The sequence below is a fragment of the Caretta caretta genome, chromosome 10 (genome assembly GCF_965140235.1).
Source record: "Caretta caretta isolate rCarCar2 chromosome 10, rCarCar1.hap1, whole genome shotgun sequence".
In the NCBI taxonomy this organism is placed as follows: Eukaryota; Metazoa; Chordata; order Testudines; family Cheloniidae; genus Caretta; species Caretta caretta.
In genome coordinates this window covers 46,825,136-46,840,994 of record NC_134215.1, presented here as the reverse complement: position 1 = coordinate 46,840,994, position 15,859 = coordinate 46,825,136, and the positions used below count along the sequence as shown (strand labels likewise).

The 15,859-nt window shown below is 49.7% G+C and overlaps 1 protein-coding gene across 3 annotated transcripts in view; it reads left to right on the top strand.

The window, feature by feature from the left end:
• The first annotated feature begins 927 nt into the window (after positions 1 to 927).
• SEMA7A (semaphorin 7A (JohnMiltonHagen blood group)) overlaps positions 928 to 15,859 on the top strand; it is a 49,449-nt gene continuing 34,517 nt past the window's right edge. The window contains exons 1-2 of one of the 3 annotated variants that reach the window (XM_048868086.2): positions 928 to 2,323; positions 2,490 to 2,636. In XM_048868086.2, the coding sequence (XP_048724043.2) occupies positions 2,525 to 2,636 (112 nt within the window). In that variant the 5' untranslated portion in view covers positions 928 to 2,323; positions 2,490 to 2,524. Of the gene's footprint in view, positions 2,324 to 2,388; positions 2,637 to 15,859 lie in introns of those variants that run through there. The other 2 variants (XM_048868087.2, XM_048868085.2) reach the window with 2 other exon arrangements.

Genomic DNA, 15,859 nt, shown 5'->3' with positions numbered 1-15,859 from the left:
AGAGGGCCTCAGGGACTGGTGTGCACCTCTTGTTACCTATAAGGCAAAGACAGGGCTGGTGGAGAGTTCTTGAAAGGTTGCTAATGTTAGGGAGCTAACGCCCACCTCCTGCACACAAGAACCATCACACAGGGAAATGTATGAAAACAGCCATTTAGAAATAAGAGGAACCCTCTGGAGGAAGCATTTTGACAGTGATTGGTTGGAGGGCTGGGCTGAAGTTCAAGCTATTTATAAAAACGATTGTGTTTCTTCCCTAAGCTCCAGAATAAACTCAGAGATTAAAATGGATTTAATGAAGTGTGGTTTTTCCTGTTATACCAAGTGCAACTGGCTTGAATAGGCCCTGAAACAAGACCCCTTGGGAGAGTTTGGAGCTAAATTTTGTGGTCCAGAGCCACGTTCTTAATGCCAGGATAAAAACACTTGAATATCACATGCATGGATGCAGCTAATGCAAAGAATAGATTGTTTATTTTTATTACAACTGAGAGAGAATCCTAGCTCATCATTGTCTAAAAATTGTCGTGGCTGGAGTTCAATGTATCCAGAATGCTGAGGATTGGTGCAAAGTTAACCAATTAGATAGTTTTATGTAAATAAATACCTTAACTGGTAGTTTAGGGGACCATAATGGTATCTTCTGGACTGCTATCTCAATCTCCCTTTTAGAATATTAGTTTAAATGAAATGCCATTTTTCTTAGAAATTGTTTTGCTCTGTTAATTGAATTTACCATGATTTACCCATTGCACCAATAAATCACCGTGCTGACCAATGTCTTCCTATTTTTATTAATAGAATTTATACGAAGCTAATCACTTTCAGATAGTCCTGACTTTGCAATGTTGTAAAAATAATATACTAATTGTATAAACACACAGCACAAAACCAGAGCTAAGATACTTCAGGACATAAACTATAAAGGAAATAATAATACATTATACCCTTGAAAGCAGTATGTATCTTTTGTGTGTACAGACCAAATTTTAGGTGCAAAAAAATTTTAGTCTCACATTATCAACAACAGCTGCTGGGCCTAGAAAGGGAGTGACATTTATATATACTACGCTGCTGTTTTATAAATGATGGACCTGACTTTCATGTACTTTCACCCACCTTGATAATGTAAAGGGGGGCCTTAAAGTGGGCATGAATTACATTTACACTCGCATTAAGGCTCACACTGCCAGAGCGGTAAATTAAATCTGGGCCCAGTATGCAGAGGGATCAATGAACCCAGTACAAAAATGCCACCACTTCTGGGGTGGAACATAACAGCTGTTTATAAGTGAACAGCAACACGGCACAACATTATAGGATTGGAGGGGAAGAAAGATGTATCAAATTGAAATACAGGAGGGATTTTCATGATGTCATCTTTTTTCCAATGTCAAGGTTAAGTAGAGCTATATTCCATTGGCTTCATGGATTAGGTAAGTACCTAGACTGCCAGTTGGCTCAAGTCTAGGCCTGTTTTACAGAAAGGGAAACTGAGCCACAGAGAGGCAAAGTGACTTGCCCAAGGTCACCCAGCAGCCAGTGGCAGAGCCAGGAATACAGTCCAGTTCTGAGTACTAGACTAGTGCCCTACCCCCTAGGCTATGCTGTCTCTCATCCGGCAGACCACTGCCAACTTTTGTGATTCTTACCGTGAGCCTGGCGATAGCTGGAGTTAAAAGCCCTAAACACCAAAGTTAGGGGAATACACCAGAATCTCCGCTTTCTTTATTTTTTTTAAAGTAAGTTTCTGTCTCTTATGGTGGCAGAAGAAAACTTGTAAAGATGGCCCTCAAAGGCTAGAAAGCCAAGAAAAATAAATCACCCCCAATGTATTCTATTTAGAAGCTCACGATTTTTAAGCAATCTCATGATTTCAGGGGCCTGCAGTCATGATTCTTGAATGCTTGGGGTTGCAATGCTACAGAAGTAAGCAGGGGGCTGCAGTATCTCTCTAACCCTGAGGATTTATCCCATCTGTCTCCACAGGCACAAAGTGACCCCTCCCTGGCACTGCCAGCTTGCAGAGTGCCAAGTTCCCCAAGAACAGCTGTATGGAGCTGGCAGGGATTGGCCCTTGGATCTGTGGGGCAATCGCTGCTCCCTGTTTCATCTACAAGGAGCAGGTGTTCTGGATTCAGGCAGTGATGTCATACTCCCCCCAGCCTCCCTTCATAAAGGGTTTGGCTGGTGAGTCAGGGCTTATCTTCCTTTGGAAATGAAGTGAAATAGCTAGTCTGGAATTCTTATTCTACAATAATTCCAGACCAGAAACCCTGCCATAACTCCTCATGTGGACTCTTATTCCAGAGTAGCTGATTTGGTAAATTTCCAAGCTTTGATAAACCCTTATACCTAGCTGGGGTAACTGTTTTCTGCCCTTGCCTCCCCTTTCCTGCTTGCACTCTGATTGGTTAGTGAGTAATCACTTAGTCACACCCACTTTCAAAGGTTTGCATGTTAAGTGTTATTCTCTACTCTTCTTGCAGAAGTAGGGTGCTGAGCTCGTTGGAGAGCTGTGGAAATGGGTCTGAACTCACGTCCTACCTATCTCGTTGCCCTATGGACCAGCCACCTGTTTCTCCTGGCAGCTGGGCACTCAAGGGTGAATCCTAGAATTATTACAGCTCCAAAAGGTAAGTCCCAGAGAGCAACTGCCTGACAGATCCTTGCACTCCCTGACAGGCAGATCTGGCAACCTTGAAATGTATAAACAATATGAGCCATTTACAAGAGACATGCGGAGAATAGCCCTGTTGGTGTAACAATCTGAATCTTCTCTCTGTATAAAGTCACTTTGGGATTAGTCTTGATTCGTATTTGCCTCTTCAAGGAAGATTGATGCTGTTGTACATGAAAAGATATTAGCTGGCAACTTTTTCTCATGTGTTAAGATCTTTTTCCTCCTTGATCAGTTTCTTAATTTTTACAGCTGAGCCCTCTCTTTCTTGAGGAGACCTTTATATATTTTTTTTATTTCATCCCCTTTCCAAACTGCACAAATTAAGGCTGCTGATATGCCTAGTTCCTGGAGAGAGACTGTAACAGCTCTCTCTGGAATTACACAGATACTGAGAAGCTGAAATGCTGGACGCTTGTCTTGTAAAACAGTTATCTTCCTATTCATTAGAGTTACTTAACCTGTTGTCTCTGTGCCAGTTTGGCTCTACGCTAAACATGTAGTACTGCGTGCTCCTCGAGCAGAAACTGAGGGGGCGCAGCTATTAGACGTGAGGTGAGGTTACAGACGAGGAAGCGTATACAGTGTGTTTGTGGAGCACACGTAAATGTACAGAACAGAATAGCTTTTACTGATGGTTTCTCTCCTCCCCCGCAAACTCCTTGATTAACGCCATGTACAAAGGCATTAACAGAAGGCACTACAGTGTCCCTGATTTATACGCTATTTGTCTGAACCGAGCAGACAGCTGTACTGGAAATTTCTTGTCAGTCTGTGACCAATAGCTTCTCTGTATAGTCTCCTGGAGCCTCTTTGTTGAGGGCATGTTTGCACCCAGCTATGGCCTAGCTTATTATGAACCTCTGTTCTTCAACCATGTGCAATTTCTGATTAGTGCAGCTCAGAAGCAGCTGTTCAGGGGCGTTTGGAGAGCATGGGCAATATTAAGGCCTCTGAATAATATTCACAGCATGTGGGGGGAGGGAGTCAGACTAAGGCGATCCAGGGGAAAGATGCCACTATTACCTCTGTCTGGCAAATAATGCAGACAAATGGTACAAGGAGGAGATGGGGACATAGAATCCCTGGCTGGGAAATGAGTGAGTTGGGGGGGGGGAGGATAATTTCCATTGAATCTTCCCCTAAGGAAAAAATGTCATATCACCAGCCTCTTGGCTAAGCATGAGGGGGAAACACCCCTTTCCAAGGGAGCGTGTCCCAGTGGAAAGAGCAGGCCGAAGCAACCAGGTTTCTATGGCACCTGTTTCTCTTTGGCCATGTTCCTCTGCTGCTTGTTACGCAGTTATTTATCCTCTCGGAGCCTTTGTAGTGTACATGTGCCCCAAGCTGGGCTTCCCGGCACGTGATGCAGGGAGACGCTGTCACCAAGGAGCACGTTTGATAATTAGTGGTGGGAAACTTGATGGCAAATACATGCTTTGGGATGGCTTCTGATGCAGGGCTTAGACGGGGCGCGTCCCTATTGCTTTATTGCGGGGGTGGGCAAACTACGGCCGACGGGCTGTTTTAAGCTGGCCTGCGTGGCTCGGCCCTGCTCTGGGTGGGGCTCTGGGTCACGGCTGCACCACGCAGCTCCAGGAAGCAGCCCACACGGCCCTACTCCAGTGCTAGCAGGGTCTGGGGCCTCTCCCGGCATAGGAGCTGGAGAAGGGACATGCCACTGTTTCTGGGAGCCGCTTGAAGTAAACGCCACTTGGAGCCTGCACCCCTGAGCCCCTCCTCATGCCCTATTCCCCCTCCCGCTCTCCAAACCCCTCAATCCCAGCCAGGAGCACCCTCCTGCACCCCAAACGTCTCATCCTCAGCCCCACCCCCAAGCCCATACCCCCAGCCAGAACCTGCACCCCTGTCCCAGCCCAGAGCACCCACCTACATCCCAAACTCCTCATCCCCAGCCCCCCTCCACTCTGATTGGTTAGTGAGTAATCCCCAGCCTGCACCCCTCCTGCACCCCAACCCCAATTTTGTGAGCATTCATGGAGCATTCCCAGAGAGCTCCCATGGAGCAGTCCCAGTGGGGCAGAGTGGAGTGAGCATTCATGGAGTTTACCCACCACTGCTTTATTGGATCCTGACCAGGATTTCTCTGAACAGCTGGGGATCCAGTGACCATGTCTAATTTAAGAAATCCGCTGTTAGCTGTGGAAGTCTGGCTCCCTGTCACCCACATCTTTCTTACCCAAGTCATGCTGGGATGCAGATTGGATAGCAGAGAGAGAGAGAGAGGATTGGCTAGGGAGTCCAAATCCAGCCCAGATGGGTAGTGACCCAAAGCCGTTACTTCTCTTGGCTGTCTGGCCTGTGGGAAAGGAGGCTGGGAAATTATTTTTGTGTTGATCCACCCCACTTGCATTCCAGACACTTCAATGATAAGCTGTTTGGGGCAGGATCTGTCTTATCTTGTGTCCAGGAAGTGCCTGGCCTACTTCAGACCTAGCTCAGATCAGCATTCCCAAACCCACAGCCACAACTGGGACGCAACAAAAATGACCAAGGATTTTATGGGTGTCTCTACGCTGCAGGTGCGGGTGAAGTTCCCAGCCTGAGTAGACTTGTGCTAGCCACTCAAGCCCACCTGACACTCAAGGCTTGAGCTTGGGTGGCTCATGCATGTGGCTGCAGGAGCCGCAGTGTCCACGCACTTTTTTTTTTTTCTTTCACCTGGAGGGGCCGGAGAGCCAGGAACACGTTCACTGCTGCTGTAACTGGCTGGAGCTGCACTGATAACACCAGCAGAGAACTGGGATCCTGGCTGCATTGGCTCCGAGAGCTTGGCCCCTCCGGGTAGGGATGGAGGCACATTGCCGGGAAGCCAGCACTTCCATTGCAGCTGTCCTTGCTTTATGGTGAAGTGCTCCAGCGTCCTGCGATTCTCGATGTATATCACATCATTGTTGGCTCTAACCTCCTCCAGCTGGGGCCGGCATGGCAATGGGGACAGCTCTTGGATGAGAGAAACGCTTCAGCTGTTGCAAATCAGTCACTCTCTGTGAACTCCACCGCCTGAGGATCTGGGCTTCTAAAGTGACGCTGCTGGCTATCAGGGCTGGTGACACATCCTCTGGAGGGATCATTTAGCAAGTCCCTAATACCATGTAGGTGATTTCCCACCTTATTAAAGGGACTCTGTCAGTCTTAATATGGACCTCCCCTCCCCACAAATCTGACTCTTCGGCTCCCTCAAGCCCATTAAAATTAATTCCCGGTTAGTATGATGAAGCTCCTTCCAGCCCTCTAACCAGGGCTTGTGTGAGAGCCCTACGATCCCAGCTGTTCTCGCTGGCAGAGCTGCCAGGCTCTGTGATGGCACCACGAGGTCGGTGCAAAGGCCTATTAATCCAATGCAAAGTGCCTGGGATCTCTGCTCTTGCCACGCGCCTGCTCCAGGGAGTGGGGCGGGGAGGAGTGCAGTGCACAGGAGCTATATGTGCTCAGCTCACATTCACCCCTGTAGCATAGGCTGGTGAAACCTCTGAGCTTATCCCCTGGGTAAGGAAGGAATCAGAGCTCTTGTGCAGCGAATATAATGCTGTTTGATTGGGGGCCCTAGTGGCTTTGGGAGTCTGGTCATTGTGACAGCTTCTCTTTGAAGCATCCACAAGAAGCCATTCTAGAATGGTGCTGGGGTATCCCCCACATGTTCTCTGCTGAGGTCAGAGTTGAGGCTGGAGTGGCATCCTGGGTCTCCTCAGCTCTGTGCTGGCCTCCGAGTCCAATAGTGTCTCAGCAAGGCAGGGAGAGCCGAGATCAGAGCGAAAGCTTTCATGCCTCGTTTCCTGGCTCGTGGCTGGGGGCAGATCTATTACTGACCCCTTGCATTTTGCTGTGATGCTGGGAGCGCCTTTGCCAGACCTGAAGCAAAGCTCTCGGTGGCTTGGAAGCTTTTATCTTGCCTTTCTTTAAGATGGCCTTTTCCAATACTGACTCTGATCATGTACTTTCAGACAGAGTCCCTTAGCCTGCAAGACTGGCCAGACCTCCTACCCCCCACTTCCTCCACCACTCTTAGAGCAATAGCTTGCAATTCCAACACAGTCCTCACCACACAACAGTTTCAGGGCATGAGCTGCTCACCAGCTGAGGTGGGGAAGCAATTCCCTCTACCATGGGATAGTCTTACCCAATAAGACCTGTTGTAAAGAGAGATGGGATCTATGGTGCAGAAATTGGGTGGTATCCCTTTAAATAGCATAGGAACCATCTAGTGGGCTTGGCTGTCTCTCTAGTGCAGATTAGCCACCAGATCCTGACATAGGAGCAGTGTATATGTAGCTAGGTCATGTCTGTTTGCAAACATGGGTATTGGGGACCCAATTGCATGTTTCGTCATTCTCAGTTGTGGTCTCAAGGGGGACCGAGTCCAGAACCTGTTCCAAATGTCAAAGCTTGGACTCCTTTCTAATTGCAAGGATTTCACACCCTCCTCAAAGCATCTGGCATTAGCCATTGTTGGAACAGAAGCTAGACAGGGTGGCCCATGGGTCTATTCTGGTGCATTGAACTTCCTCTAGTGCAGAGGAAAGAAGAAAGGAAGCTGTGGAGTTCTGTAGCTTTGCAAAATAGTCCCTCAGTACTCAGAGTTGCAGAGAACTCAGGCACTCCTCCCTTTGCCAATGCAGAAGGAAGTGTCTTCAGGCTGGTAACTTGTGTTCTTTCTTTGCTTGCACAGTTAGAACTAAATGCTGGCCCGCTGGGCTATGCTTTGGAAAAGGTACATTTGAATTATCCCATGCTGAGCCCTGGCTTGGCAGATCAGATATTGCTTTACAGCATGGTAGGGCTGCAAAGTAAGAGATCAAGAGGAAAAACAGAGCTGGCCCAATATGCTACATTACTGCAGCTGTAGTTCGGCTTTTCCATACTGGTGTAATGGAAGGCCAAAGCGTGCGATGTGTAAAATACCCTTTACAAAAGCTCACCTCAGCCATACCAGGCAGGGCAATGAAGGATGGGATGAGCCCATCTGGTGTGTATCTGGCTCAGAAGGAAGCTCCATGAGCAGTCCATAGCTAGTACAGGAGCATGACAGCTGGTACTGCGCTGGGACCCTACCCCCATCTAGCCAGGACCCCCCGACTCCAAGTTAGCAATCAGTGCAGGGTGGGTGTGCCTGCTGACGCCTGTTTATGACCCCTATGTCCCCCCCCTTTTTAACCTGGGCATAGTTTGGGGGCATTTGCCCTCCCCGTCCCCCCCAATCGCAAGCCTTGGGCAGGCGTGGAGCAGCACTGAGATCAGCTCCCCTGCTGAGAAGCATGCCCCGTTCCGGTCCTGCTCCATGCCTGCCCAAGGCTTGCAGTTTGTGGGGGAGGGGCAATGTGGGGAACCTTTCTTTTCTGTGAATCAGCCCCAGTGAGAATGGAAAGTGAGACAGCAGAGGAAGAATCAAAGCAAGGAAGCCACATGGTGTTTCCACTGCTAAAGACAGCTTTGTTTCCCCATGACTGAAGCCCTGTTTCCCCCAGGCAAAAAGGGCACCTGGGATGAAGTCACCAGCATAAGCATTTCCAGTAGAAAGCCCCTTTCCCAGTGATGCAGATTTGCTCTGTGGTCATCTTCTCTGGGGGTGACATTGGCGTAATTAGGACTCAGTGCAAAACATTTTTTAACCAAACAGCAAGTGGTTTTCGTCCCCTCCTGTTATAGGAATGTGAAGAAAACAAATAGGTTTGGAATAACAATGTAAAGTTCATGCTGCTTTACTTGGCATACGGGACTTCTAAATCAGTGTCCGTTTCAAAATGCATCCCGTACATTCAACTAGCTCCAACTCCATATACTACCTAGCCCAAGGTCAGTCCTGTTAGTAGCTTGACCTCTGTGACTGGCCAGTGCAGTATTATGGCCTTGGCACTTCATGGCTCAGCAGGACTAGAATACAGATCTTCCTGCTCCAAAAGCCCCCACTCACCTGTGTGACAGAAGAATCTCCAATAGCAGTAGGCACATAAAGATTTCCTGACTGGATCAGACCCATGGTTCATGAGCTCAGTATCCCCCTGCTGATAATGGCAGCACCAGACGCTTCAGAGGAAGGTGCAAGAGTCTCATAGTAGCAGATGTGGATAATCTGCCCCCACATTAGGGCTCATTTTGATCTCTAATGCGTAGGGAATGATTGAAGCCCTGAAGTTTAATACTCCTTCCAAAATTGTCGTCCATAATTACGATGGCTCTGGGTTTTCTTGCTATCCATATAAATCACTCCAGTCCCTTTTGGAATGTTAAGTTCTTGGTCTCACTGACTTCCTGTGGCATTGAGTTCCACAGTCTAATTATGCATTGTGGGAATAAAAAGGATGATAATCCCTAGCTCTCATCTAGCACTCTTCATCTGTGGATCTCAGAGCGCTTTACAGAGGACATCTGTATCGTTATCCTCAGTAAGCATTTCCTTAGCCAAAGGGAATACTGAGTGACTCAGTGTGAGAATAGGAAGTCATGAAGGTTTGCCAGCTTGGATGATGATGATGATTTGATTTCAGTGATGCATCTCTTGATTAAATTTCAGCTAATGCTATATCCAGCACTGTTGGCACTATGACTTGGCAGGGGTAGGGAAGGAAAGAATATAAATAGATAATCAGTGACTACCTGTGCCTCAGCAGTGCGGGTGTGTCATTGGTGGAGCAATTTGGATGAAAGACGCAATTCAGACTCCAGGGAATTCACTTCTCTAGCCCTAGTGAAGGGATGGGGCCCACCAAGCAGTCAGGTCCAGATCCCCAAGGGTAGTTATGTATTTAACTCCCATTGATTTCAATGGGAGTTAGGTACTGACATAACTCACTGTTGGGTGATGGAGAGCCAGGGAAGTACCTAGAATGGTATGCAGGGAGCCCATAAAGACATGAGTGGTGCCTACTGCTAATCAAGCAGAGGGTCCCTCTACATGAGGTATGAACTTCTCCAAACTGTTCCTTGTCATCTGCAGGCTTTTTGGAGAATAGAAAGTCTCTTCCCCTAATTGAGCTGCTTCCTCATGCCAAATTTCCCTGTTGCTTTTTTATCTTGTAAAGTGCAAGAGGCTGGGTGGAAAGCAGTGGGGGTGGAGGGTGCAAAGAGCTCTCTTTATCCCCAGATCAGGTGCAGGGGAGAAAGTAGCTCATATTTATCTCCCTCTGCACCACCCATGTGCCTGGGTGCTGACCAGGAGTGAGAAGGGAGCACAGGATCTCAGAGCCCCTTCAGACCCAGGTCCACAAGGGGGACAAGTGGTGTTGACGTGTGTCCCACCAGGGGTGGAGACTGAGACGCTCACTGATCTAAGCGCAGTCAGTTGGCAACGTCCTTCAGACCCTACAGACCGGGGTGGGAGAGGAGAATTCACCTTGGAGATGGAAGGCTCCATGGCCTTTGAGTCCTTCAGAAAAGAAGGGCTGAGCTCTTGAAATGTACATATTCCGCCTTAGTGTAATTCTTCATGCAGCTGGTACCCTTGATGGTCTGTCTTGTCTGAGGCTGTCCAAGTGCTTGATAGGCATTTATTTGTGCTCAGCCCTTCAGAGGACTCTAGGCCTTTCATCTTTACCATGATGCAGATGGGAAACTGAGGCGAAGTGACTTGTCCAAGGTCACACTGTGAGTCCGTGTCTGAGCTGGAAATGGACCTAGGGGAAGCGTTCTCTTTCCTGTGACCACACCTGGACACATGAAGCGGCTGGGGCAGGCTCTAAATTAATGCAGCCTGCTTTAAGCAACCTTTCCTCTGCCCCATCTGCTGGGTTAGGGTATCTGTGCTGCACCCCCTGGAGGTGCATTGCAGAATTGCACCCCAGGAGTCTGGGCTGTTTAAAGCTCATTTGTCCTCTGGTTGTCAAGACAGATTCCATCCTCCCCACCGTACAACTCCCTTAAAAATCTACACCGATAGGGATCGAGGCTTACCCTGCTGCCACTAGGTCTCTGGGGCTGACACTGGAATTCAGGCTGGGGTGATGCTATGGTCTCCAATAGCACAGAGCACCCAGCCAGTGGTGAGCTGGAGCCGGTTCGCGCCGGTTCGCGTGAGCTGGTTGTTAAATTTTGAAGCAGTTTTAGAACCGGTTGTTAACCCTCTTCCCTGCAGGGGGTGCTGAGGCTTTGATGGGCTCTGGCCAGGAAGTGATGTAATTCCTCCTCTGGCTGCCGGGGGCGCTGCGCTGCGGGAGCCATGTGGGCTGCCACCTGGCCCTGGACACGAGCCGTGTTGCTGCTCCCCTGGCCGTGGGGCTCCCGCTGCTGCCTGGTGGGTCCCCGGCTGCTCTGCTGGGCCTGGGCTGCGTCCTGCTGCTCGGGCTGCTCCGAGCCGCTCTCCCCGTGAGCACCCACCACCCTGCCTCCAGCCAGCCCCTGCCGCACCCCCTGCCCTGCTCACAGCCAGCCCCGCACCCCCTTGCCTCCAGCGAACCCCGCATCCTCCTGTCTCCAGCCAGCTCCGCACTCCCTGCCCTGCCTGCAGCCAGCCCCACACCCCCCTGTCTTCAGCTAGCCCTGCCCCACGCCCCTGTCTGCAGCTGGCCCCACGTCCACTAGTGCCCTGCAGTTCCCAGGTCAGTAACCCTGCACACCTGTTTCAATGAGGGGGGCAGGGAGCAGCTGGGACCCACACATGTGCATACCCTAGGGTGACCAGACAGCAAGTGTGAAATCAGGACGGGGGGGGGGGTAATAGGAGCCTATATAAGAAAAAGACCCCAAAATCGGGACTGTCCCTATAAAATAGGGACATCTGATCACCCTAGTACACCCCCAGGGAGTGGCAGGGACCCACACATGTGAAACAGAGCTCATTTCTAGTTCAGGCCCATCTTTTTAAACTGGACAGGTTAGGCTTTTTAGTTCTTAAATTGCCGTCTGGGAGGAATTTTTAAATTTTAAAAATTCCTCCCGGGAAAATACGGACGTATGGTAACCCAGTTGATACAAAAAATACATACTGGGGCACATCCCTTAAATCAGAACTTTTTATAGGGAACCGGTTGTTAAGATTTTGGCAGCTCATCACTGCACGCAGCCCATGCCAGGTGCTGCCAGTGCTGTGGGGATACAGGTGGGAATAACAATGTTCTGCTCTTGTCTCCTCACCCTCTACCTCCAGCAAAGAGGCAGTGACATTGAATGAGACCAGCTGCATCCCCTCTGGCATTTGTTCCAAGTGTAAGAGAGCAGCTGTTAGGCAAAGAGAGGCTCGCTTTGGGAGCTTTCAGGGGATGTTGGTGGTGTGTGGGCGGGTAGATGAGACTGTAAAATGCTGCACCCTAACGAGGAACACCTTTTACCTCTGTCACCTCCCTGGTGTCTGGCTTGTCTGTTTAGCTTGTAACCCAGTGTCCTAGTGATTAAACCATAGATGACCAGTGCCTGCTGACAGTGGGGGGGCCACTATCCCAGAACAGCTTGAGTCACTCCCGGCCCCCCATTCCGGCAAAGCAGCAGCACCTCCGAGCAGCTCCCAGCTGTTCCTCCCCTCCTGCCTCTCCCTGCCCCCACACAGCTCGCTTGGCAGGGAGGGGGCCCGGCCTCACCATGTGACCAATCAATCGGGGGGGGGGGCATGTGACCCCACATTCCTTCTTTCTAACTCAAAGGGTGGTTAAGCTCTGGAACAGGCTTCCAAGGGAGGTTGTGAAATCCCCCTCATTGGAGGTTTTTAAGAACAGGTCGGACAATCTCCTGTCAGGGCTGGTCTAGGTTTCCTTGGCCCTGCCCCGGCACAGAGAGCTATTACTCTGCAATGTGCACAGCAGCCTGCTCGCAACCTCTGGCTGACCTTTGGCTCCCCTGTCCATACTGCAGAGAGGTTCAGAAATTGATGGTCTAGGATAAAAATAAGTCTCCTTAGCACCAACTCTTCAAATCTGGGTGAGGCCAAGGTCCTCTCGGCTCTTCCATTCCAGGTAGTTTACTGGAGTCTGGCATGAGACCTTCAAAGCTGAGGTCCTGTCTGGTCTGCATGGGTACAATTCCCCCAGCCCTTTTTGGAGGAGCAAGGATCATTGGGTAGATCAGACAGTAAAATGCTGCATACTTATGAGAAGCCCCTTTTATCTCCCTTGTGCCTGGCGTGTCTGTTTAGAGCAGTGGTTTTCTCACGGTCTGTCTCTGGCTGCTGCCCTCTGTCCTAGAAGTGTCTGTGTTTCAGAGCAGTTGCGTATGGAGGCTGGGCTTGCCAAAGCCCCAAATCTCCCTGAAACCCCATGAGATTTGGGCACCTTTGAACCTTTCAGCCATAGTCCATGAAGCACTTCGGGGATGAAAAACGCTATGTAAATCCTAGCATGATTGAAAGGTAGGGCTGAGAGAGGTCACCAAGTCTAGCTCCCTGCACTGAGGCAGGGCCAAGTAAACCTAGACCAGCCCTGATAGGTGATTGTCCGACCTGTTCTTAAAAACCTCCAATGAAGGGGATTTCACAACCTCCCTTGGAAACCTGTTCCAGAGCTTAACAACCCTTAGAGTTAGAAAATGTTTCCTAATATCTAACCTAAACCTTGCTACAGATTCAACCCATTACTCCTTGTCCTACCTTCAGTGGACATGGAGAACAATCGAGCGCTGTCCTCTTTATAGCAGCCTGTAACGTTTCTGAAGATTATCAGGTCTCCCCCCAGTCTCTTTCCCAAGATGAAACATGCTCTGCTTTTTAAACTTTTCCCTCCTAGGTCAGGTTTTCTAAACCCTTGATCCTTTCTGTGGCTCTCCTCTGCACTCTCTCCAATGTGTCCACCTCTTTTCTAAATTTAAATGACTGATTTGCCATGGCAAGGTCCCTGATTCCATGGAGAGGCCCTGAGTTAAATTTGCCATTACCAGGCTGAAGAAGGGGCTGAGCTGGATCCCCTCCACCTCTGCTGGGGTCCCACCCTCTCTAGGTATCACTAACCAGCCCCGCTAAGGAGGGCTTCTCCTCAGGGCTCAGAGCTGTACCCTCATCCCTGCCGCACACCCGCCCTGGGACGCTTCTGAGAAATGCTCCTTTGGGAGCCTCCAGTTACAATATTGGCAGCACATTGTTATGTCTCAGACACTGATTAGCCAATGCTCTTCATGTGTCACAAGCTTCCCTGACGCCCTCGGGCAAAGGCGCAGCCGTCTGGTTTCATCCTCTCTCCCTTCCTGGGAGGACGTGGGGGGGCTGACGCACAGCTTTTAAAAACTGCAGACAGAAGTTGACAGAAATAAACATCCCTACATCCAGTCACCAGCTCTTTATATTTAGACTCCCAGACAGGGAGGATAAACACAGATGCCACTGTTATGATTTCTGGGAAGGGCCTCATGATAACCAACTGGCAGCGGCAAAGAATCTGAGCAGTGGAGAGCAGGAAGGATAAATCCGAGTGCCCTAGAGTGTCTCTGGCCCTGTCGGGACCGTGCCATGGCTGGGAGCAGGAAACTGCTTGAGCTGCAGCTCTGGGACAGGGAGAGTTTGTGTGTCTGAGAGACAGGGAGAGATGTCCTCTCCCTCCTACCTTATTGACCCCGGCCTTTTTTCTTATTCAACGAGCAACTACTGGACACATGCTGAGTCTCGGAGGTGCAGAACTCCTGCTCGACTATCTACTAACCCCCTTCAGCAATAAACGAGAGACAAGGTGACAGCCATGCCCAGCATTTGATAATTGGTCATTTTGTGTTTGGGGCTTTACTGATCTATAGTCCCCACATGCTTGGCCTCAGCAGAGAGTCAGTTCGACCTGGTGCTCGGAGCATGTAGCTGGGGTTCAGGCCAGCTGGAGTCTGGTCTCAGCTGTGGCACTGAATCAGTGATGGACCTTGGACAAGTCGCCTTCACCACCTTGTGCCTCTGTTTCCCCATCTGGAAAAGAAGGGTTAAGAATTCTTACTCATTGCTGGAAGGTGCTTTGAGATCTTCTCGTGGCTATACTGCTGGGAGTTCGACGTTCCAGTCCCATTGCCATTTGCTGGGGGGCTGGGCTGCTCCCTGCTCCTTTGCAAACCCCAGCCTTAATTTGCTCCAATTCAGTTAGAGAGAAATAAGAACAGCAGAGAGGTGCCAAGGAGAGGGAGCACTTGCCTGTGTTCAACTCCCTGCTCTGCCACAGCCACCCTGTGTGACCTTCAGCGAGTCACTGAGCCGATCCGTGACTGTTTCCCCATCTATACAGTGGGGTTAATAGCCGAGCCCAGCCTCCCGGTCCCAGGGGTGTTTGTGACAATACATTACAGATTAGGAAGTACTCGGGTAACTATGGAAGTAAAGAGCAAAAGCAATGATGAACTGAATTTCCAGATGAGATGGCTGTGGAGGGGAAGACCCCCACCCACCTTCACTGGCAAGATTGGGGCGTCCCAGGACTTCACACCTTGTCTTCATGCTTCTGAATAAGAATCCTTGGGAAAGTACTGTCCTGCGGCTCTAAAGCCCTCATAAACTGAAGGGGATGGAGGACCAACCTAGGGTGGGCTTCTGAGCTCTGACCACTCCAGAGTTGGGGAATTTTTAAAAATAACCCTAGGAATTATTTCCTCAAAATTATTTTTAAAATGAGACAGATTATGACTGAGCGGGGATTTGGGAATTCTGTGGGGGTCCCCACTGTGGCAGGAACCCTTGTAAATTTCCAATGAGAGGGCGTGCATCTGTAAATTGTAACGATCTCTCAGATTTACTTTGTAGGGGGGAAAATAGGGAAACAGCAGCAGGAAAGAACCTGCTCTGCATGTCATCGACGGGCACCAGCTGAACCGCTGTGTTTCCTTATTTGAGGTTTGAGGATGTCTAAAATGGCTTCGTACTTAGTTTCCTGTTAAAGTTCAAGGGATAGGTCCGCAGATGGACTGTGCTGGCAAAGCACTGTGTTGGTGCTGGCCAGAATCCCGAGGCTGCTTTCCCCCGGCCCATACCTCGGCTGTACTGAGCCATTTCCAGTTGAAGTGGGTTGAGTCTGCCCTCTCCACGGCTCCACTCTGTTTATAGATCAGCAATAGTCTTACTAAAATGTTGGCTCAAACCATGGAATACAGGATGTACTTGGTACCTCTGACCTCATTCCCGGTGCAGGGGCTTAGCCGTATGTGACCTGGCACCACAGAAGGGATGTAAGGCTCTGATCCGTCTGTGTTGTGGGAAACTTATGAGGGTTCCTGCCACAGTGGGGACACCCACAGAATTCCCAAATCCCTGCTCTGTCGTGATCTCTTTTTTCCTTGGGA